The sequence below is a fragment of the Neopelma chrysocephalum genome, unplaced genomic scaffold (assembly GCF_003984885.1).
Source record: "Neopelma chrysocephalum unplaced genomic scaffold, ASM398488v2 Primary Assembly neopelma1_102, whole genome shotgun sequence".
Classification (NCBI taxonomy): domain Eukaryota; kingdom Metazoa; phylum Chordata; class Aves; order Passeriformes; family Pipridae; genus Neopelma; species Neopelma chrysocephalum.
Genome location: NW_020897765.1, coordinates 2646736 through 2670494, shown reverse-complemented (window position 1 = coordinate 2670494; position 23759 = coordinate 2646736). Strand labels below are relative to the sequence as shown.

Here is a 23759-nt window from a genome sequence, read left to right as displayed (position 1 = left end):
TGTTGATAACATTTTACTGTGTCCCACAGGTAGCTTCACGGAAACATAAGAGAGGTAGTCACTGCAGGACAGGATTAGAAACATGGTTGGGCTTGGTAGTGTGAGTGGGAGAAGGGAGGGGAGGCAGTACTTGTCACAGCCAATGCACTGGGCAACTATTTGCTCTGTACAGGGAACTCTATGGTATATTAGCTTATTCTTGCCAATTAACACAACTGAGAAAATCAAAGGCCCAGTTCTGTGACAGAGCAGACATAAGGGCATCCTAAAAGCAGTGACAGCTGGAAACTCTCAACCTATCCAATACACAGCATGGACAGTTTCCACAGGACTTTCAAGTACCAGTACATAAACCCTTAGAATTACATTCTACAGGGCCAGTAAAGACAGGAGAGCCTTCTTCATTTCAGTCATTTGTTAGATTTGACACTGCTATTGAATAAGGACATAATCCCTCAGAAGCTGAACACATGACTCCTACCAAGTTCACATCAGTGGCTGCCAGGAGGACCTTCACCTGAAATATAGATTTAGGATAGAAACAAAAATCAAATACTTCAGTAGCACTAGCAGATTACGGAGAGATTTTCAAATAAAACACATTCCAAGGGCTTGAGGTCCATTTTGGCAGCTATTAAATCTTTTTGTTATTGAAAACTGCTGTTTGCTACAGTATGTATAAAGATTGGATTTTGCTATTCTGGCAGCGTTTCAGAACATGGAATCAAAGCTCTGTAACTAATGCAACTTCATAGGAAATGCTAACATGTATTTCTTGAGGAGAAATTAGTGTGGTAGCAACAGTATATCACTTACCTAAAAGGCACTAACCGGCTCCATCTGTAGCTGCCATTTGTCCTCATTCATTGTTAACAGCCTTCTTCAAACTAACACTTGATAAAAATATTCTAATGCAGTCCATTATACTGTACAGTTAACACTCAGATAAATAAAACATGTTCCTAAGCATAATAATCTTCTTAACTACAGGCAGAGCAGTTCCAAAATACTTCTGGATTTTATTTTAACTTAAACTTTCTTACAATGTTGTAAAAATAATTGACTTGTGTAAATGAATAAAGATAACCCAAGAACAACATTTGTATATAAAATTGTTTTAAAGAAGCCAGTATATCAATTTCTTTTCTTTAGTGTTGCACTGAGAGCACACCTAGCCAAATGCCCATTCAAAGTCCAGCAAACCAGGATCAATTAAATCAGCAGATCTCCTTCACTTACTATCTTTGCTTATTTAAACAAACCAAGGGGCATGGAATGTAATTTGGTGTTCAGTTGAAGGGTTACAAATACAGACTGAAAAAGCAAGTTAACCCTCTAAGGAGAGGGCATGTCTGAAATAAAACAGTGGTTTAGGAAACTACATTCTGAGATCAAGCTTGACAAATAATAGTGCTAAATATTCTACTTAAGTTTGAAAACTCAAAGCTTCCTTAATTAAAACAATATACATCTTTGATAGCTTATATTAATGGGAATGGTAGCTTTACAGAGTATTGTTTATGAATATAATACATACATCATGCTGGGTTTAATATTTTATTTGAATGACGGTTAATGTTCTGCAAAATAAATTGCTATGTTACATCCACTGTGACATCAACTAAAATGTGAACTAGTTTGCATAGGTTAGTACTTTGGGCAGCATGATGTTGCTCTAGTCCACCAAAGCTTAAATATTCACAGTGTAGAGGAAGAAACAGGAATTAAAGCATTTCTACTAAAATATATTTTAATAGCTGGTGTTAACTTTCTGCATAACAAAAGCCAAATTAAGATGATACATCATATGATCCAAGAGAAAGTTTATCTGTCCTTTGAAAAACAATTGTTACCTCCATAACTGTATACCCCCAAATACAGTACAGTTTTGCAAAATAACTAAAACTTTACACACTTTAAAGCAAACATAAGCCAAACTGCACAGCGGTTCATTTTTGCTTTTTATATCACACTGCAAAAACCAACAGCCGAGTTTCCACATCATGCTAATCAATGTCAATACAGTCATTGCTGTCTTCCAATGGTCTAGCAATTTCTAATAGTAATATTAAATACACGATTGAAATGCTACAGTATAGCTTATTTCCCCCCCTAAAATAATAATAATTAAACAAATGTCAACAACAACTGGATTACAACTTAAGTACAATATGCAAGTTCTATTTATCAGACACAAGAAGCATATGAAATTCCTTTGAATATACTGTTGTAGTGCAGGCAGTATAGGAAATAGAGCTTTCAGGTTTTCCTTCCAAAGGAGAGATGGGGTTCCTATGGCATAAAGCTGGAGAAAATCACTAAAGCATTGCGAAATGGTTTATTCTTTATACTGCTCACCAGTACTTTGCATTTGCCAGCACATCAGTTTGGAGAACTTCTTTCAACAGCATCTTTTGTCTGTTTCAGTACATTATTTAAACATTTACTAACTAAAGCATATTCTATGGTTTAAATGGAGTATTAATCAACTTAATTAAAATCTAAAATTTTATACCCTGTACCACCTTCTGCCAAAGACCTTGGTATTTGTCATTTCTTTTCCATTGTACAAGATGACATGCAGTCACTGTACAATAAAAACAAGAATTATTACCTTCCCAAGTATTGGAGACCTTCCATATCCCTGAGGAACACTCGGGAGGGACACATTTGTCAAAAACATAATCCATGGGAGGTGATTCTCCGTCAAATCCCAATCTGCTGAAGTAGTTTATTGTATGTCAAATGTAATCAAGAAAACCCTGTTTCATCAAGATTAAATGCTAATGTTCCATAATGAAAAATTACAACTGCAGTCTCTGTACGTAGCTTTGTTTAGAAAATGAAGATTAGCCAGGCAAGAAAGAGTAATGAAAAGCAAGGCACCCATTTGTTCTTGTATATATGTATGAATATGCTCTATGTTGTTTTCTACATTTATACTCATGTTAGCAAGAATTAAAGCATTCTTTACAGAATTCTTTATTTCTAAAAGGGGAACATGTGAACTTCCAATCTGAACTTTGGAACAGCTTGGGAAATTCACCTCTGTAAAAGTCCTTTCCTTTCCCCAGAAAAACTGACTACGGGAAGAAAGAACAGTGAGGGGAACATGTCGTGCTAAAAAGGAATACATATTTTAAAGGTGACAAGACAGCATATAACATCTTTTCACCTCTATATCACACTGCATGTAACAGGCTCCAACATATGCCTTTTAAAACCTATGCTGGCACAATTTAGTTTATGACTTACTTTCCCTACCTTACAAATTTTAGATCTTATAAAAACATTTTTTTAATTGCACTCTGATAATTTTGGGCCTTTGATTGCTTTGCTTAGAAAAGAGCTGCATAATGACACTAAAGTTTGTTTTATATCAAAAAGCAGGAACCGTTCCACATAAACATGAATTCCTAAGCATATATGATATAAAAAACTTGATTACATGAATGAGTAACTTAAACCAGATCTTAATAATTTTGCTGATATACCATTCTCAAGAGAAACACAATTCTCATACTGTTGTGTTTTCTTGACCTTTTATTTTTTTGCATATTGCTTTAGCTGCTCTACCAAGCTAATGAATTTTCAAAATTCATAAAGGAAATTTTATTTTGATTGTTTAGTACAACATAGTTCTCTAATGTCATCAAATGCCCATTTTCTCATTTACTTCTATACATAAAGTGTTCAACACTGCAAGTCATCTCCTCATTTAGGAAGAATGATCATCTCTTTATAGGTTGAAATTCATTTTTATAAATCACTAAAATCTGTAACTTGATTCAATATATCTATTCTCTAAATTTTATTGGGTTAACAAACTGACAACTTGTTTTTATTGTTGTCAGCATTACACAGCTAATAGAGCAGCAAGAAGCAAGTGACAGCCAATTGTGCCTCAGGCATCATCTGAAAAATTTGCTACCCAGCATAAGATGAAATTCCTCTCCTTGCTGTTGACGGCTGGTGATGAAAACCAACACAGAAGCAGACTGCTTTTTTCAGAGCTTCTAGCTCAGCATATCACATCAGCCTTTTGAAAAAGCCATTTCACTTGCAAAGTTTGCTAATTTCACGTGGATGTCACCAGCAATGCATGAGGTTCTGTTGCAGCAGCAGCTCCTTATGCAAAACTTTCAAGAATTTTAAATGACAGCAGTCACCCATAGAGATTGGATATTTACAGTAGTGAATCTCTGGTTTTAAACAATATTTTTTGAAGTTAGATGCTCCTGGACAGCTTTAGCCTTGGAATTAGGTTGCTGACAAGAAAGCCCAGGCAATTCCACAGTCATGGACATTTTTTAATTTTTTTTTTTTTTAATGCAGTCATTCTGTTTGGCAGCTAGAATCAGCCCCGAGTTAGCAAAACCCAAAATAAAATTGCATAAGCTTTCCAATTCCTAATTGTATGCAAAAATAGAACATGCACGTATTTGCATTGACAACTTTCAGTTGACATAACAAATCCATACTGCCTTCCTTATTCTTTAAATAGATATTGCAAAGTTGCCTACTTTGTGAAATGAGAAATACAAAATTGTCTATAAGCTCTATATTTAATTCTACTTTAAAAATTTTAGAAATGGAAGGAAGCCAGTGCAGACTCAACATTCTGAGGGTTACTACAAGCGTCTCTAACTTCTCTAGCACATGGCTGAACTCCACAAACTATATTATCAGTAAAAACATTTTCTGCATCTGCATCCGCACGAATAAGTTCCCACATGAATCTTTAACTCTTTTGTCCTTCCTCCCACAATTTCTCCCTGGGAGGGAATGCAGCAATCAGTCAAAGCAAAAGCAAGTTCCCTGTGACCCAAGCCTGCTGACACAGTCCCTCTTACAGGTCCACTATGTCACCAGTTGTTTGATCCTCTCCTCAGCCTCACAGACTGAGACCTGGATCTCTCAGTTCTGACCGTTATGTTAACAGACACCAAATAGCATATGTGAAGGTTTGTCAGCAGAATATTTTTACTGTTTTCTACAGATGGCTAAACTGAAACATAATGGCATAGAATGTTGGACTTTTGTTTAGTTAGCTTTCCCTTCAGTGTCAGTTATGAGAAAGATCAAGTCAGTAAAAGAAAACATAATATTTCTCCATCATTAAACATTTGGCAAGCGTACAACCCACTGTTGGATCACCAAGATTTTTTGAGTAAACTGAAGCAATAGGTCATCGATCTGAAATGCACTACAGTAAACAGAGCTGTCCTCCACTCCTCAATGGAGGCATAAGTATTTCTGAAGCAGGGGTAGGTACATTAGCTCATCAGCAAAGCAGCCATTAAGCGAGTTACCTGTGGTAGGTAAGAAGGAGGGATATGACTGCAGGCTTTGTGTGACTGCACAGCACCGGGGCCTCACACGGGATATTTATTTACAGCAGTAGAAGTGAAGGTAAAGGAACTAACATGAAGTATTGGTTATATGTTGCCCTAATGGAAGTTTCTATTTAAATGCTAGTTATTATTAGAAGGAAACAGAAGACTTGACAGGTTTTATACTTTAGATAGTCTTTGCAAGGAATCTTCTGTGGAAAAGATACTGAAGAATCATGGATCTAGATATGGATCTAACTGATGGATTGGGATGCAAGCAAAGCTGATAGGTCACTTGTAAATAAGAAAAAATGGGTAATGCAGAAATAAATGTGGGTATGCAAGAGTCAGGAAAATTTTGCTGTTAAAATGAACCTGTTTATTGTAAGGCTGCTGGGCAGTAGGGGATTTTATTGGGTTTTTTACTGGCATATTACTTGTCATTATATCAAATGACTGAATTATCTACTCAACATTTTATTTTTTATTAGGATGCTAACTGCTCAAACATTAAACACCTCCCTAATAATTTGAAGATGTGTTCAAACTCAGTGTGTTAACTTCCTGTGACTTCAGAGTGCCAGAAGTGCATCAATTTTATGGTTGTTTTTATAAAGAGAAATAACCTCTTTGATAAGTAGGGAAAAGGTATTTCCCCTTTACAGGTAATTGACTAAAATTTTTATAGGATAGGCAGCACCAGGCTTCCATATATGTTTTTCATTTTGAGAGAGCATGATTATAAGCCATGCTATTTTCAAAGCTCTGAGCTTCTTGTGGTTTATTTATTTCTATTTTAAAGAACTCTAAATTGGATTCTGAGTAAGAATGCAGTGATAACGTCATGATCATGTACTCTTAAAAGATTCTTCTGACTTTTTTCTAAAAGGTTAGATTTTGAGTAAATCATAATAAAGCTCAAAGGACTAGAGACAAAAATTAGTTAACAAACTCAATATAATTTGCTGGAAGCATTCCTGTTTTCCCAGTTCTCTGAACAGTACCATACATCCAGCCATCATCTATTGGTTGCACATTGATGATATAATCACCATCCCTGAAGGAAACTTCATCTTCATCTTGAGCACTGTAGTCATACATAGCTCTATATGTTCTCTGTTGAAGGAAAGAAAACAAGGCTGTCAAGTCTCAAGTCTAAACAGAGATAGATTCCTTCTCTTTGCACAAAGATGAAAAGAGAAGGAAAAAAGAATAGAGGGAGCAAGGCAGAGAGCAAAATCACAAGTTACCTGTTGAAAAGGAACGGTACTCTCTCCACCCTGTCAAAAATACAGTGAATACTGAGTAGCAAAATAATTATTTTTGTTAACCTACATTGTCCAAAGACCTCATACAAACAGATTTCAAGCCATTCACTGCATCTTGAAATATTCTAATTGTTGTTTCATTTATTCACTAGTAACAGTTCAATACATCCAGCCATGGCTAGCTGTGCTTCTTCTCCCTATTTGCATGATTCCCAAATAGCTTCTCCTATGTCTTCACTACAAAAAGAAACATAGTCTTCATCCAGATCATTAACTTTGCCATCTCACTGAATGTCTTTCATTTCATTAGGATTTTACCCTGAATTAAGAATTATGATGCATTATTATCTAAAGACAAAACAAGATTTCAAAAAGTCTGTAAAAATAATTTTTATGAATACTCATTTTTTCATATCAGATAAAATGTTCTCTTTAGCACATAAAGTCCCATCATTAGCTAAGTCAAACTTCTGTACAACTCTGCCCACTGTAAGCCATGATATCAAATTTTTTTCTCTATTTTTCTAAATAGAGTATTTGTTTTCACTCATAACCAACAAAATGCTATGATTTTACACTGGAATTCAAAGTGGATTTTCAAACTCAGGGGGAACAATCTCCCCTTGTACCTTAACAGAAGAAAAAAAATAGCTCATTTTAAAATTCCCAGGAATACTTTCTTTTTTTTACCCTGGCTCTCAAAGAGAAGTCAAGAGCAGTTCAAGCATCACTGACAATATTGAATTTCCCTTTTGGTAATTTTTGCTATATTATCATAAGTAGCTGGAATTTTCTGGTAGAATGATTTGAAGAGAAAAAAAGGTAAAACCAGTCAATGTTTGAGTTATGCCTAGTATTATTGTCTGAACCTTTTAATAGACAGTAAACTTCGTTCTGCTACCCTGCTCAGGAAAACAGTTCTGGATTAGTTCTAGTATATATCATATATGGGTTTTTGAGGGGTTTTAGTAAAACTATTTTCTGAAAAGGTGGAGACTTCTCCATGCAGAGTGAGGAGACCATTTGTTACATGTTGGAAATGTGGAATTATTTAATCCAAACACTATAAGGCAATTTATCATTTCTGTTCCCATGCTAGAAATACACTTTTTGTTTTGATTTGCCCTTATAATTGGTAGTGTAGATTAAACAGTATGGAGAATCAGCTCCTGTTCAAACAATGGAGACCATTGGAGACTACCTTTCCTGACAAGCCTACTCTGAACTGTATTTCAGTCTTGCTCTGTATAATTGTTCTCTGCAATGCCTTATAATTTTCCTGCCCTACAGGCTGTGACCAAGACTAATTTTCAACCAGAGGTTCCTAAATGTCTTCCAAGTGTTCATGGGAGTTGATGAAAAAAAAACATCATCGTTTATGCACTACATCACAGCAAGTAATTGGGTGGGTTCTATCATCACCAAAAATTCCTTAAAGATTCATAAACTAGAGAACTAGCGGTCAGAAGCCCCTCTGCTTTTAGGAATCTTATTTTTTCCAACTTTTCCAACTGATCTCTCTAAACTAACTCCGAAAAAGCAGTGAAAAACATGCTATTACAACACTTTCAGCAGCAGCTAGCCCTTTAAAAAATTTATTTCAAAAGAGGGTCAATTTAAGAAAAATGGTAATAAATCTATATCTGGCATAAGACAGCAAATGGATTTCACTCTGAGCCATGCTAATATGTCTCCCTTAAATGGGCAAAGACTGGGAGAAGAGATTAAATGTTTTATTAAACTAACATAAAATTGGAAAAATAGAGAGTTCTTGCTCACTCAGAAGGATGCTCACTCATCCTTAGAGCACGATGGCAAAGGACATACTACTGCTGTCTCCTTAAAGGCAGCTTGTTTACATCACTGTGGTGGCACAGTTGTGAAGACAAGCTGGTAATTTCAAACTTCAAAAGAATTTATTAGGGCCCTAAATGCTGCTGAGAAACCTAAATTTATGGCCTTAACACCTAATTAGGTGCTAAATGGCTGTCAGGAGAAATCTCCATAATAATTCTGTTAGCATTTAATGCCTAATTATCACTGCAGAGTGTAGTCTGTGCTATATAATTGAGAATTACAATGCCTAAAGGACTCAAAGCAGGGATTTTTAAAATGCATTTTAGTGAATTATTCCTCTGTCAGCAGTGAGTTTAGCAGGTACTGAGTACAACAGGTTGTAAGAAAAGTTTAGAGCTTTGTAAAACAGTCAAATACTCACTTCTCACTTCCTCAAAGGTCTATCTTACAGCTACTGCTTAGACAGAACAATTAAGTTCTCTGCATACAAAGAACTGAAGACCAATTTATATTCTCAGCTCCCTAGCTAGATCTGAACTGACAGATACATTTTTCCACTTAATCCACTAGTTTATACTTATTCTATGGATGGCTCCTTGCAAGGAGCAGTACCTGTTGGAGCATCCTTTCACATACAGCAGCTATCATGGAAAGCCAACTTGCAATAAGGGTTTTGTTTTCCTATCACTTTTAGATATCTGAAGATGTGTTATTTTCCAAAGAGGTAAACAGCCTGCAGGCATCTGTTATAAAACACTTTGTAATCTGAGCAACAATTTAATTCAGCCCATTATGCAGAACTGCTCAAGGAAGTGAGCAAAAGTTAAGAATCAGAAAATAATGCAACTTATCTGGGGGAAAAAAAAAATCTACCAAAAGATTGTGTTAGGATCATGTCTCACACAAAACACAGCTCAAAATGAAATAAACCAAATTTTGAAACTGTAGAAATTAGAAAAATTCGGTTTCTCAGTATAGGAGATTGGTGGGCATGATTATAAAATGAATTTATATCTTTTGGGGACACTGATTTGATAACAATACAACAAATCAGCTGAAAGGAGTAGTTTTACTACAGTAGCTAACTCTTTGATTATGTCCACTCTGATATAACCCATGGGAACTTAATCACTCTCACCCTAGAGATATCCTGGCCATACTCAGGCACTGATGAGTGACTTTGTCACCTTCACTGCTTCTACTTAAGTCTCAAAAACTGTTTGTGCTTTGAGGTCACTATTCAGTCTAGGATTTCTTTCCTTCAACCTCCTCCTGCTATTACTTTCTTCTCTTATTTCTTTCTTCCCTCTGTTACTAGCCAGACAATATCGCATCTCCGATAGTACTGCTCCAAGCCCAGAACTGAACAAGCAGCTGAAAGCAACAAACCTAAATATTGTGTTTGTCAGATCTCCTCCAGCATATCCATATCACATTTTAAAAGCACTCCAAGACTAGCTATTTTCAGTCTGTGCTAATTACTATATTTAAACACATCCTCAATCAGGGGTCTCCCCCAAGCACATGCACAGAATCCTCTGTATCATCCCAATAGCTGAGAGTAGCATGTCCAGCACCCTGGATAAGCTTCACAGGCTAATGAAAATGCAGTCTTCTGGCACGAAGGTGGAAAGGTAAAGGAGCACAGCAGGTTTCTAGATGCATCTGAGATGCCTCTTTTGGAGCAGAATCATCACCCTGGGGTGACAACATCATGCTCATGTCTTCCTCACCAGACTGGCAAGTTAGCAGTCAGCACCCGGCCAGCAGTCCTTGATTTCTGGAAATGATTGGGGTTTATTGTCTACAAGGAAGCCCACTCAGGTTTTAACAGCAGCAAGATCTGTTCAAATCATGATGTTTGCTGTTTTCCCATGATAAACAGTATTATCACTTAAAAGGACGTCAAGTGACAACAGTTGCACAAAAGGGATAAGAAATCCTGTCTAAATAAGTCAATCCTTTATTTTTAAAATCCTTTAATGTCACTCCCTTCCCTTTCCTACTACCTTTACATTTTCAGTTCTGGAAGGAGAGGCAGATGTTGATTCTCATGATGACTGAAACTATGCTGTTTCAACAGTCTGCCACAGAAGTCGCCGGGACATAGAGATACTAGGGCAATAGTAGTCATCTACCAGCCCACATGGCTGCAAAGGCTGGTAAGTGCATTTCAAGATTTGCAGGCATCTCCATTTTCTATCTGCTGGATTTAAAAGCTGTTTGCTTTACTCCCCAACTACTAGAAATCTCCTGGCAAAGTTGAGGCTTTCCGGTCTCCTACTTTTCGTACTCTGGCCCTTTTGGAAAACAGCCAGCTCCCCAAGTGCCTTGTGATATCCTTGGAAATTAATTGTTGATTCTAGCATCAGCTGTCTCACAGCTGTCATGCAGCTGTCCAAAGAGATTCTCAGGTTACTGATTCACTCAAAGATGCAGGTATCTGAATCCCAGATTTTCCAGCAAGTTAGCCCCCTCGGCCCCAGGCAGATAAGACTCTGGGAAGCCTGAAACCACTCACACCTCACAGAACATCATGATCTTTACAATACAAAATGTCACAGAGTTTCACTCTTACAAAAAAAATACAAGTTTCAGTAATCTGGAAAACAAACGTTTTCAAGCTCAGCAAGCTCTAAGTTTGGTTCATAATTAAATATTTATTCATCTCTAAAATGTGACAGATGTAGTAAATATACATCCATTCAAAATAGTTTAAACTTCAAAATTGCAAGTCAATATTTTTAAGGTAAAAGGTGATTGGATCTGAACTATGGAATCTCTAGGCAGCAATATAATTTAAAAAATATGATAACCATTAAAAACGAACTTTATATATAAAGAGTTCAAAAGGAAAAAAGAAGCTCAATTTCCTAAAAATCCCAGCTGAATACCCATTGAGCTCTCCTACCAGGACCAGTTACTTCTAAAATGAAATATTCACTCCAGCTTTACATTCCCATCCACCACAATTAAGAACTTCGTGATGTGGCCACAGTTTCATGATAAAGGTTCTTCTCAGTTGCCCACCAGTATAACTCAATTTGGATCAGGTACAAGTTGGTGCATGACTCTTCAGTTGAATTAGAAAGGGCACACCAATACAGAGCCCGAGCCAGCTTTATACAAGAAGAAAAAGTAATGCAGATAGGCACAACGCCTGCTAGTACAAAATCAATGAGTCAAAAAAAATTGAAACTGATTTAAATCAACAGGATGATCTTAAGAGATCAGTGGGTTTCATCCAGTGCTAGGAGCATGAATTCATCACAGAGTATAATATCAAAGTTCAGCCTGTGAAATATTGTCCAAGCATTTACTATTTGTTTTAAGTAGGTAAAAGATTCAGTTATTTTTCTGGATATCATAAATTATTTTTTTATGCATTCTGATGCAAGAGTTCTTACCCCTGCCTATAGTCTCTTAAATCTTTTTTATACATGAGGACTGTCACTTACATTTAGGACTAGGACAGTCAAATAGTTTAGCTGTAGAACTCAAGGGGATCTATTCAATCATATTTAAGAGATTTCACAATTGCTGTTGATGTTGCTTACCAAATAAAATTCTCCTTTAAATCCAATACTCACCAGACTTGCTGAATGAGGCTGTGAATGCATGGACCTCATGGACGACATACTGGTCTGGTGCATGTATCCATATCCTTGAGTCTGGCTTTGCTGATATGCCCCAGGGAGAACAGGGGCTGCATTAAAGAAATAGAGAAAACTTAATTAAGATTTAAAAATGGTCCTTATTCTAGCATTTTGTAGAAACTATTTGCATTGTTAATATCAATTCCTCCATATAAAACAGTCAGAATTATTTCCATATACAACATAAGGCTTTTTATAGGTTGAATTACACATAAATATAGCCAAAGCTATAGCAATATGTCCACAAACACTCTCAAGCTTAGTTAGAAGGAAAAGTTTAACTTACCATTAGAAGTCTAACCATAAAAAGGTGTATGAAAGCTTGAGACATCACTAATCCAATTTTGATACTATCATAGATGATACTATTATATATGTCCCATAAACTGACATTTTTAAGGAAAGATTCATGAAAACGAGCTATATTACTAGTTTTTAAATCCTTCAGTAGAAATTCACTGCAATTAATTCTTAACTCATTGCAAACTAACTCTTATTTATTGTGTTATGAGCAAAGAAGAATTGTGATTCAGAAGGGAGAGACAGAAATCTTAAAAAGTGAACCCACAGTTGAGTTTCTTAGTTCAGTCTGATGCCATCAACATTCTTAGCCAAGCACAGAGAGATCCATCCTTACTTAAATATTTCAAAGTCCACCTTTTTTAGAATCTTCCTCTTATCACACAATTGTTCCACCTCTTTAACACATACTTTATTCACATTATTTTAACAATATTTTATGTTAATCATTAATATATTGACTTCTATTTTACCAAGAGCTGCTGAAAACATTAATACAACCAACAGAGACTCCCTAACTCCACTGGTTACAAGGAAAGCATTCATAAACCTCTCACATCTGCTCAAACATCCTACTTCAGCAACAGACCAAAACAGAATGTGTTAAAAACATGGTTGATTAAAAAACTCTGAGAAGTAAGCCCAGTGTGAAGGACCAGGAATCAGAACGGGAACAATTTCAGAAGTGGAAAAAGATATACAGCGATTGAAAGGACTTTATGATACAGACTTTACAGTTATTATGTATATACACATTGTATGTTTCCCCAGAACTTGTATCTCCCGGGCATGCCCAGGCTTGTCCACTTCCCTGCTTCCCTGTTGATTGGCTGGAGAAGCTACAGAGAGGAGACAGCCTCAGTTCGCCCTTTCCTTCCCCGGTTCCTCCCACGTTCCTCCCTCTTTTGCCTGTGCCCCTATCCTGATTTGTTCCCCCGTTTGTCTGTCTCATGCTCCACTCCATGTTCTGGTCCTTTCCCCACCTGAACTGATAAAAAATCCTGTGCACGCCTCAATAAAGTATTCCATCTGCACCCTACCTTGTCTCCTGAACCCATCCGTGCTGTGTCACGGCCCTGTCCCCCCCCTTGGACCATGGCAGCCCAGCATAAGTGACTACTGACTATTTTCCTAGCCAGGCAAATAAGCATTTTTAGAGCAAAATTAAGAGACTGGAGTGGTTTTCAACATCTAAAGACTGAAAGTTTCATCACCATATATCTGTGTGTTTTATAAGACTCTCATTCACTCTGAGAAAAAAGTCTTCTGGCTTGTTTGGAGGTTATTAGCCCATCTCCACAGTTATTTACCAGAATTTTGCTAATTCAGCTGGAAATTCATTTAGCTACACTGAAAACACATTTCTGTTGATACTACTTCAAGTGGTCCATTTAGCTGATATTGTATCTAACTCCTCTACCAAAAGCTGTCTGCTGCTTAAAGGACAAGAGCCCTTGCAGGACATGAGTAAAAAAATCTTCAAACATGGAGTCATACAGCAGTCCAACACTTTCTGAGATAGATCTCTTGGGCTTGCTGGGAAGAAACTCTTCTGAAGTAGCCATCACACACGGATTCAAAAAGGAGCAGAGCTAATGTAGGATTTAATGGAGTTCACAATGTCTGGAATGATCCAGGACTTGTAAAATGAAAAAATACATGGGAGAAGCAGGAAAACCCATTGAAAATATATATATTTATAAGTATTCATATTTGCACTAAAAATTCTCTTTCTCTGTTTCTTAAATTATTGGGACAATAAATACATGTGAAAAGGGATTACTAAGAAAATGTTTGTTGAACTATTTCAGAAAGAAAAGTCAACCTTTTGCTTTTGGCGAGCTGTTTTACCAATCCTGCTCCTCCAGCTAACAAAATCATTTATTTCAACTTCCATTTCAACTAAACTTCCATTTAGTTTTAGTTAGCATATCCAAATGCACTAAGTGTGTAATTACAATTTGGGATGCTACTTTTTGCTCTATGATATTTGTAAAGATAAGTAACATTGTATATTTAACTAGAGTTTTTCTGATGTAGAAAACATGCTTCAAACTATTGTAATGAATAGATTGTTTTGTTAAGTGAGTGAAATTAGTGATACAGAGTCAGATGCAACACTGGAACATGATGAATAATGGATGTTTTAGAAGTGCCAAGTTCATTCTAATGACATATAAGTAGAAAGACATTTTAAAGCAGTTCAATCATCAGAGAATTGCTGCTCATTAACATGTTCACAGGATTATCATGCATTAAGTGAATAGTCCTAAGTAGTTCATCAAATAATTTATGTTACAATGTTGTTACAAGCTATTTCTACATGACCAGATGTAGCCCTTCATGAGAAAATAGAGAAAAACATAATTTAATCAAAGGTTCTGAGATCAAGCTGGAATGAATATATTTTGCCTAATTCACCACCAGCATAAATGTAGGTCAGTTCATAGAAGCCAACGAAGCCTCATCTCCTCATACCACCCATAAATTGGTTCTGTGAGTTAAAAACTGAGCACAGCTTGAACTTTTTAACTTAACAGGAGGAATATCTTCAGCCAACACTGGCTGCTGATCAGTCAGCACCCAGCCTGCTCTGCAGCAACAAAGGGCTGGTAGCTCTTCCCTGGTCCCTGGCAGGGCCAGACACCCCAGAGTCCCTTTCTTCTTTTCTTCTTTAGAAAAGTAAAGATGCTGGTAGGAACTGGATTCCCTCTTCCCAAAACAGATCTTTCTCCATTTCTATCAAGCATCCCTTGTCAGTGTAAGGCAGCAAGCCTACTGATGGTCAGCTTCATTATAGCCTCCAAATCGACTGGCTCATTCTGGGGAGGATAACCTATGCCTCCTGCCTCTGTGACAAGTGACAGCAGGAAATCTGAGACATGCTCTCCTCTTTAGCAATCAATCTCTTGCAGGCTAAAAGAATTCTGTCAAATTGTCTCAGCAAACCTGTTTGCTACTTTACCTGCAGTGGTGGAAACCATAGATCCATGAAAACAAAGTATTTCTTCCAAAGCATTGGAAATTTTGGGAAGTGCTAGAAGCTGAAGTATTAGAAAAAGATTCTATACAAAAAAAAAAAAAGAAGGAAATTCTAGGATGTGCTGTGTTGATTATCTCCTAGTAATTTATTTAGGTATCATATATGTGAGCATATATATCAGTACTTTTTAGTGTTGAAGACATTCGATTGAATAATTACATATGGGTTGGTTTTTTGTGGTTTTTTTTCTATTAAAACAATACTGTAGTAGGGCTGCAAAAAACAATCATTATTTTTTAACAAGTCTTTACAAAAATAACTAAGAAACATCCAGATGGTTGTCTATTTGGAAGACAATTTGGGAATCACATAAATAAGCTGAATAGTGAAGAGACAACATATCTGAGCTGTATTTCTGGTGACATACAGATGATTCAAGGTGAGATTAAATGATCCAGAGAAAGAGTTTGAATTGTCTTCATCATCATCACCTATAGTTAACTGCAGTCTTTTGGTCAGACTGAAGTATAAAGTTCTATAACATCACTGACTGCAGCAACAGCAAAAGCAACGGTTTTAGATAACCTAAGGGAACAATAAAATACAGTGATGGAACATGAAATTCATTTAACTGAAGCCAGATTTATTGGTGAGGGAGCTGAGGGCTGACTATTGCTCCCAGAAATACAGGTGGATATTTTTTCTTGCTGCATTAAGACTTTACCAGATGTATTCTAGTATATCAAAACTTTTTTTTTTTCTCGTCTCACTTACCAAGAAAGCCAGATATTCATTTTAAATTATCTACTTGAAGAAATTTATCATATATCTCTTTATAGGCTTCCTCAGAGAAAAGAGAGAGAAAAATGAATGAACGTGATATAAGGCAAGCAGAGAGGAAGCCTTCAAGAGAAAGAAGCAGCTGAAAGAACGATAGCAAGTATCAAATTGCTGCCACAGACAATGGGGTCTGCAGAATGTGTACCAATCAGGATATGCTTTGAGAAGAACTGGGAGAGAAAAACATCAGATTGTGGAAACCGGAAAGGAACCATTTAGAGAGCATTGTATACTACAAGGTTAAATTGTATAACTACAAGGTATAATTGTATAACTACAAGGTGAAAAAAGAAGTTTACACTAAAAAGAAAAATCATTTAAAGCTTAGGTTCCAAGATACATGTTATCAAAACCATACTTAAACTCTTTCATTCTTTTGTACAGCAGAACCATGATAATCCATGGTAAAACAACATATCCTCACTGCTATTGCATTTTTGCCATTTACCGCAACACATGCCATTTACTCCATCAGATGGAAAATAACAATCACTTAATTTACTCCCACACACATCATGCAGTTTTAAGCATTTATTTCACTTACTATTTTGATATTACCTTAATTCATCATTTCACTCCTAAGACTTCAGAGAACTTACAAAGAATATTTCAACATTTTGTAATAACTACATGAAAGAGTAGTACAAAGTAAAAAGAAAGATTATGATTAGCATGTGCTTAAGTCTAGTGTCTGCAAAACACTAGATAATAAGCTGTAGATTTTCTGAGCAGCATAAAAGTTGCAATAGAGCCAGAATAGAGTATCATCATACACTTCTGTGTTACTGCCATTACGATCAGCTCACCCAAAATAGATCAAGCTGCTTATGGGAATCATGCTGTTCCACATATATTGAAGTCCTTCCCCTGTTTTGCCTTGTTGCTGCTGCCTTATTTTCCACAGGTTGCAACATCTAGTACAGGCCTCAGAGCCCTTCTTTAGAAAGCCTCCCCGTTAGTTTTCAGTTCCTTCTTTCTTTTGTCCTGTCCTTACAAATTACTCAGTCATGTCCCATGCAACAAAAGACACAGTCATAGTGATGCAATCATGTGGGGACATGTAGGTCTACAGTACCTGCGGTACTTGGGTACACCCCATGTGCTGTTCATGTGGACAGGTCACTGTGCCCTAACTGCACAACCCCCTTCACCACTTCCCACTGCAAGTTACAAGAATACATAGCTAAGGAAACTCAACCCTAGGAAATATAGGAAATACAACTGTTACTACTGTTGGTGGATAATAACAACCAATAGCTTTCAAAGCCTTCTGCGGAAAGTTTCACTGATGTAACTTTGCTTACAAACTCTGGTTTATTTTTTTTGTTTTCTATCACTTTCCCCAGATATTGGCTGCTGGTTATGTCCCGTGAGGTGGCTGAGAAAACCTAACACTCCTACCACCTTTTTCTTCCTCTCATCTAGGTTGGTTTTCTGCTGGCTTGGTGAGCTAAGTCAGCTCAGCAAGGGATCAGGCCAGTGATAGATGCAGTGCAAGGATAGAGGCAGGACCAAGTACCCAAGGCCACAGACAGCAGAAGGCAGCAAAAGGCTGGATGAGCTCAGTTGTCCCGAGGTATGTCCCCCTAAGCACTTCACTTTTCTGCAAGCTACCTCTGAGTTCAAACAGCAAAAGAGCTGAGCCTCTCAGGATGCTTCCCTCCAGATATCCCACCATCCAGCTCCAAACAAAGCACTCCATGTAATGCAGATGCTCCTGTATGCTTGCATGTGGCATGCACTGCTCAACTACTTGCATCCTAGGTCTCCAAAGTATTTGAAAAAAGTCATAGTGGAAGCTTAGAGAGGATTAAGCCTAATGCAGCCAGCTAAAAACAGGTATCAGAGAACTTAACAGACTTCAAGGAGTGTGCCTAGAGAGGTTGATATGAGCTACAGAACTCTGCAGCACCCCCATGGTACTGAGCAAGGAGATGGTCTCCAAAGGACATAGGAAAGCAGTCACAGGAGTAGAGAAAACAAACAGAAGAGTACAGGTATGTTAGATACAGACAACATTAGGAAAACCCCATTAATAATGTCTGAAGTTGAATTGCTCTGCATTAACTTATCAAATAAGCTAGAAAATTGAATAACACACTCTAAACTGATTATAACTTTTATCTATTACACAGTTTTGTTATTTTCTAATCAAAAAGAGTAGCACAGCAGTCACATTTACTGAATAGTTCAGACTGTGTAAGCACACAAAAAGTACTAACCTGAAGACTGCAGATGCTGAGACCTGATACAGAACAGTGCTGTTTTTAGAACAGTAGAAAACATCATGGTAAGGCATCTTGGCATTTTTTCTTGTAAAAGTAACTTTCTCTTCATTTCTTTTATTTCTTTTTTTTCTCCTCTTTTCCTTGCCCTTTACTCGTCAGTGAGCTTGCTTTCACAGATGTCTAAGCTACCAGAATGGTAGTTCTTGTGCTGTCAGAAGCAGCAGTTTGTCTGCATACTATCCATTACAGGAGTCAGTAATACTTAGTAAATTGGAATATCAAACCCAGATATAATTAGGTTGTTGAAATAACAACCTGAAAGTATGGCCTAATTCACAGACTGTTAATAAATATCTGTCATGCTCACTGACCTCATTAGAACTGAAGCTCTGAACTTCAGAGCAAATTCAGAGCATAACAAGCTTAGGAAGTTTCCATAACCTAAATTCTAAAGATATATGATATGCGCCATGCAATATTCAAATACTTAAAAAATGATGGAGAGGAGGTCAACAAAATTACTAATCTCTAACTAACATTAATTATTCATTATGCAAAAAATCAAAATGTCTCTCCTCTCAAGATTAGACATACTACAATGTATAAAATAAATATTTTAAACTTCATTAGTGTCATGATTAGACGAATATTGTTTCAAGCATCATTATTTTAGAACACTATTTTATCAGCCAGCAATAACTGAGACTAACTATATGTATCCACCATACAAGCTGAAGTAGATTATTATGGGAAATGCAGAATCATGCAATTACAACTCTTAAAAGCAATTTCAAAAATTTAAATCTGATTTTGAATGAAATTACCACAGAAGATGTCACATAGCTGTTTAGCATACATCAAAGAAAACTAAGAAATTTTGAAAGGAACAACAAAAAGAATGTCTAATGTGCTCATGACACATGGAATTCTGTGTTTTGTTTCAGGTTCCATTTTAGGCAGGGACTATCTCATACGTCAGTCCAAAGTCCCTGATTTGTATGAACAGGCACTATCACTAATAATAGTTACACTGGTCTTTATTGTATAAGTCCATCAAAAATCCAATAGCAGATGGAGTGGGAATTTGAGAAGTACTAGCTAGGACAGCGAAAGAACAGTTGGCAGACTGTCTCTCTAGTACCTCATGGCCTATGTGTCTGGTCATTCAGACCTTCTTCTTAATTCTTCATGTTTTGAGGAATGGTGGGTCAATTCCTTTATACTCTTTTTCAGGGCAAGCTATTTCCCAAGGTCCATTTTGGCCTCTCTGAGGGTTCTAAGTCTCTGTACTGCAAAAAGCCAGTCTCTCATGGACAATTTCTTCCTTTAAACAAAAGTAGTATGGCTTTCATTTTCCTTCAGAGGCACTGCACAAAAGCGACATATTCAGAGAAAGCCAGGCTAGCATATTCTCCAGGAGCCTTGTCTGCAAGCTGTTATCAAATGTCACAGTCTAGAGAAAAATGAAATCAACCCAGGATGTCCTGTTTTCTACAGTCAACACTAAAAGAAAGAGGACAGTAAGCAGAACATCCACCCTCTTCATTAAAAGACAATAACACAGGGAATATTTTTGCCAGGAAGTGGTTGTGGATACTCCTTAGAGCATCATTTTTACTGAGGAATAGGGATTGGAGGATAGTGAGTCACATCTCAAAAGCTTTTATGATCGTTAATACATTACTGCCATAGTAAAGCATCACAGAGTTGTAAAGTATTAAATACATGTAATCTAGTGCTCTGCCAACAGGAGAGGAAAAGAAGCCAAATCTCAAACAGAGTCTCTGCCTGTGTCTGACTGTGGAGCAGTGAGGTGGTGAGTGGCTGCCTCATAGCCTGCAAAGAGCAAAAGCCAGTCCTGTTCTGGCAGAGCAGACAGTTTTGATGATCAGAAAATGCCATCAGCTTCCCCAGCCTGCCTCTGGAATGGCCATTTAGGACTGTAAGACCATAAACACTCAGAAGAACTGATCTGATAAACGTAATTCCATAGCAGACCCTTCAAACAAAAGCTTTTTCGCATGAAAGCTAAAGGTGTTTGTTATAAAATAGGGTGTTAAATGATCTCCCTGGAAATATAGTAAGTAAAATAATTTAAGTGTTATCAGCCTTTAAAAATATAGGAAAAGGCTGTTTGTAGTGTTTATTCATACTCACATGTTTTTGTGGTTTTTGCTAAAAAAACAGGGTAAAATGGAAGTGAACACAATACAAAATTACAATTTAGAATGAATGATAATAGTTATTATCTTCATCAACTTCTATGAACAGTTGTTTTGGGAATTTTAAAAACTGTATGAATTCTATATCTAACATTTAGGACTCTATGGGCAGTTACAACAATCTACTTTACTTACAATTTATTTCACTTAAAATACAAACCATTTATCCCCCCTTCAAGATCTCACTGACAATTTCTTACTACAGCACTGTAAAAACTACTTCAACTATTTGGCTTCTAACCCTAAAAGTGGAGTCCTATTTATTCCCAGTTTTGAATCCTAAAATGTCATTTTAGGTTTATTATGAAGAACACAGAACATTTTAAACCAGTTAAATGTAGTGCAACTAACAAAATATTCCATTTTGAATATTCAACTACAAATCTTTTCTAGATGTTCAATTCACTCATTTTCCTCACAAAACCAGACTTAATACATTAAATACTCTATCACAACTTGAGGACAAAAGAATTAATAACAGGGACTATATAGACTATATTGTGTCTTAGGAATTGTTCCAACCATTCAAATATAAAAGGACTACTCCCATTCATTTTAGTCAGACACCACTATGAATATTACTTTGGAATTAGTCACGAATGGTAGCTGTACAGACCAAAGAGTTTAGCCTATGCATCTATTAACAGCTGGTATACCATAACACTCATACGTATCCCCATTCACCCCTCTGGTATTGTACCTGGGACATAACCAAATCACAGGGCATCCTGCTCTGAATATGAATTGCAGTCAGGATTTGGTGTCACTGACAAACCAACCTTACCACCAGCTGACTTTTTTGCCTGACATTCAGTCTAAGCTGTAGCACATCTCAGCTGAGAAAACAGTACAATATGCCTTTTCTTTCCTCACGCACCAGACCACATTATTTTATTTATGAAGGCACACAATGTCTTAAAGCCAGCCCGAGGCATCCTCAGTCCTACTGGGGCCATGGTGTACCACAGGAAGCTGCAATTCCTACTTAAATTGTGAATAGGCAGGATTTTGCTCTAGGCTTCCTCACAAGAGTAAAATGTTTACATGTTACATTACCCACACGCCTTCAATTATAATTTGAATTCTCTTACATTTACTGAACATCTACTGTAGGTCTTGTGCCTTAGAGAGAGAAGCCTGTAAGTTCTTCTCACAGAAGCTGTGCTTTGATTTCTGTGCATTTATTTGCATAGTGTGTATAACCAGTCTGAACAATGGTGGAAAGATAGCATGGACCAGGATCATGTACGTCACTGCACATAATTTTACTAATTATATTTACTGTCTGCTGGATATAAAATCCTCTGAAGTGTATCAAAAGCTGCTCTAGGGGACTACACCGAACAACTGAAACAACTGCTTGCCAAGGGAACCATTAACACTTCCAACTGTTGAGTCACTTGGAAATTTCCTTTCCACTTTCTAGTCACCAACTGTTTAATGAAAAAGGGAACATCAAACTCAGACAGCCAGCAGATCAAACAGAAGGATCCCCGGAACTGCTGCTACTCTACAGAAATTGAAAACGGGATCTCTTCCAGATTCTCTTCCACCTGGATGTGCGGGTATTGCCTTTTGATGATGCCAGATGTCAAGGGTGTGGGAGAGAAGTATGGGAATCAAAAATCGGCATAAGGAATATAAGCAAAAATATTTTGGAAGCGTGAAAAGTAAAGCTCTCCTTGGAACATTAACTCATCCTCAGTGAACACACAGTGAATGAAAATGTGCTTTCAGCGAATCACAATTTATTTCTTAATGTATTACAACTAGTGTGGAATATTTAGTTTTACTCCCAGAACCCTAAATTAAACCTTAATCAAAATTTAACTAAGCTTGGAGTACAATATGAAGTTTCAAGTTTTATGTTAAAAAAAAGGTTTTACAGATATTTTGTACCTCTGTGGTAGAAGAGAATGAAATCTAATCTTCTGGACTAACTTCTCTCATATTCTGCATTAACAAAGCACTCAGCAGAAGACACTTAAAGTCCAATAGTCCAGACTAGGACAGAAAATCATTAATGTTCAAGACAGCACGTAAATGTAGTCCCATTGCCTTTCTGAATTCCTATACTTACATGGCTTTAAAGGCTGAAATGGATTACTCAGAGACAAAATCATACATTTAGCAGCAAGAAATCCTCTTACCATATAAACTTCTATAGAAATTAGCACAACTGCAAGGAACACATTCAACCTGTTTCTAACTGAAATCTAAACTCTCACAACTAAGTTTACCTTTATTTTTCCTTCTTACCTCAAATCTAGAGCTGTAAAGGTTTCATCTTTTTAAAACCAAGAAGCCTCCCACTGTTTTCAAAAACTCCTCCAAGTGCAACGTCATTATTTTTAATCAGGGGAAAAAATTCCCTTTGAACATTAGGAATCACTGCAAAACAGGAGGCAGAAGCTGGAACAGCAGAACACAACTCCTTCAAAATGAAAGATGCAATTTTCAGAAGAGAGAGAACTCTGTCTTACTGCGTGAAAAAGCATGTCCTTTTCGGGTACAATGTAGTTACAGCAAACCTTTACAAAGGAAACTATATAGATTCAGCAAAAATCTATTTGAGAATGGAAGACCAAGAGACGCCAGTTCTGGAATGTAAGCTCTCTAACAAAGAAAATTCTTCATGCTAAATAATTTGTGGCATCAGAGCGGTTACAAACATAGGTATGCACTTCAGCCTGTATAACCAACATTTAGCTAAGTTCAAAAATATCACAGAAGTTTGTGGTGAGGTATTTATTATTTGAGTGCAATCATCTGTAGTACATTGTACACTTAAAAACAGAAAATCACTTAATTACCAAGAGGGAAATGCACAGTTTTACTATGCTGCTGTTGAGTGGAAGAAGACTATTTTTTTCCCACACATTAGCTTTCAGATTGGCAAACCTGCTGGGGGCTGGCATGTAGAAGAAGAAAAACCAAAGTATCACCTAGTCTGAAATACAAAACATTCAGAAACAGATGTGAGAGCCTGGTGGCTAAGAGAAGTGTGGATGTGACCCTCACCATGAGGTATCAAGAGTAGAGAGAGAGCTGTTTTGATGTGTTCAGCTTTCTGTGCCAGGGCAGCCTGCTGATACACTTTAAAGAGGACAAGAAACCTACAAAAGCCTATAG

The 23759-nt window shown here is 36.9% G+C and overlaps 1 protein-coding gene across 9 annotated transcripts in view; it reads right to left on the bottom strand.

The window, feature by feature from the left end:
• Positions 1-1736: 1736 nt before the first annotated feature.
• NEBL (nebulette) overlaps positions 1737-23759 on the bottom strand; it is a 253341-nt gene continuing 231318 nt past the window's right edge. For 5 of the 9 annotated variants that reach the window (XM_027695568.1, XM_027695567.1, XM_027695572.1 and 2 more), the window contains 3 exons: positions 11989-12104; positions 6584-6613; positions 1737-6449 (listed from right to left, as the gene is read on the bottom strand). In XM_027695568.1, the coding sequence (XP_027551369.1) occupies positions 6273-6449; positions 6584-6613; positions 11989-12104 (323 nt within the window). In that variant the 3' untranslated portion in view covers positions 1737-6272. The remainder of the gene's footprint in view (positions 6450-6583; positions 6614-11988; positions 12105-23759) is intronic. The other 4 variants (XM_027695575.1, XM_027695571.1, XM_027695573.1 and 1 more) reach the window with 3 other exon arrangements.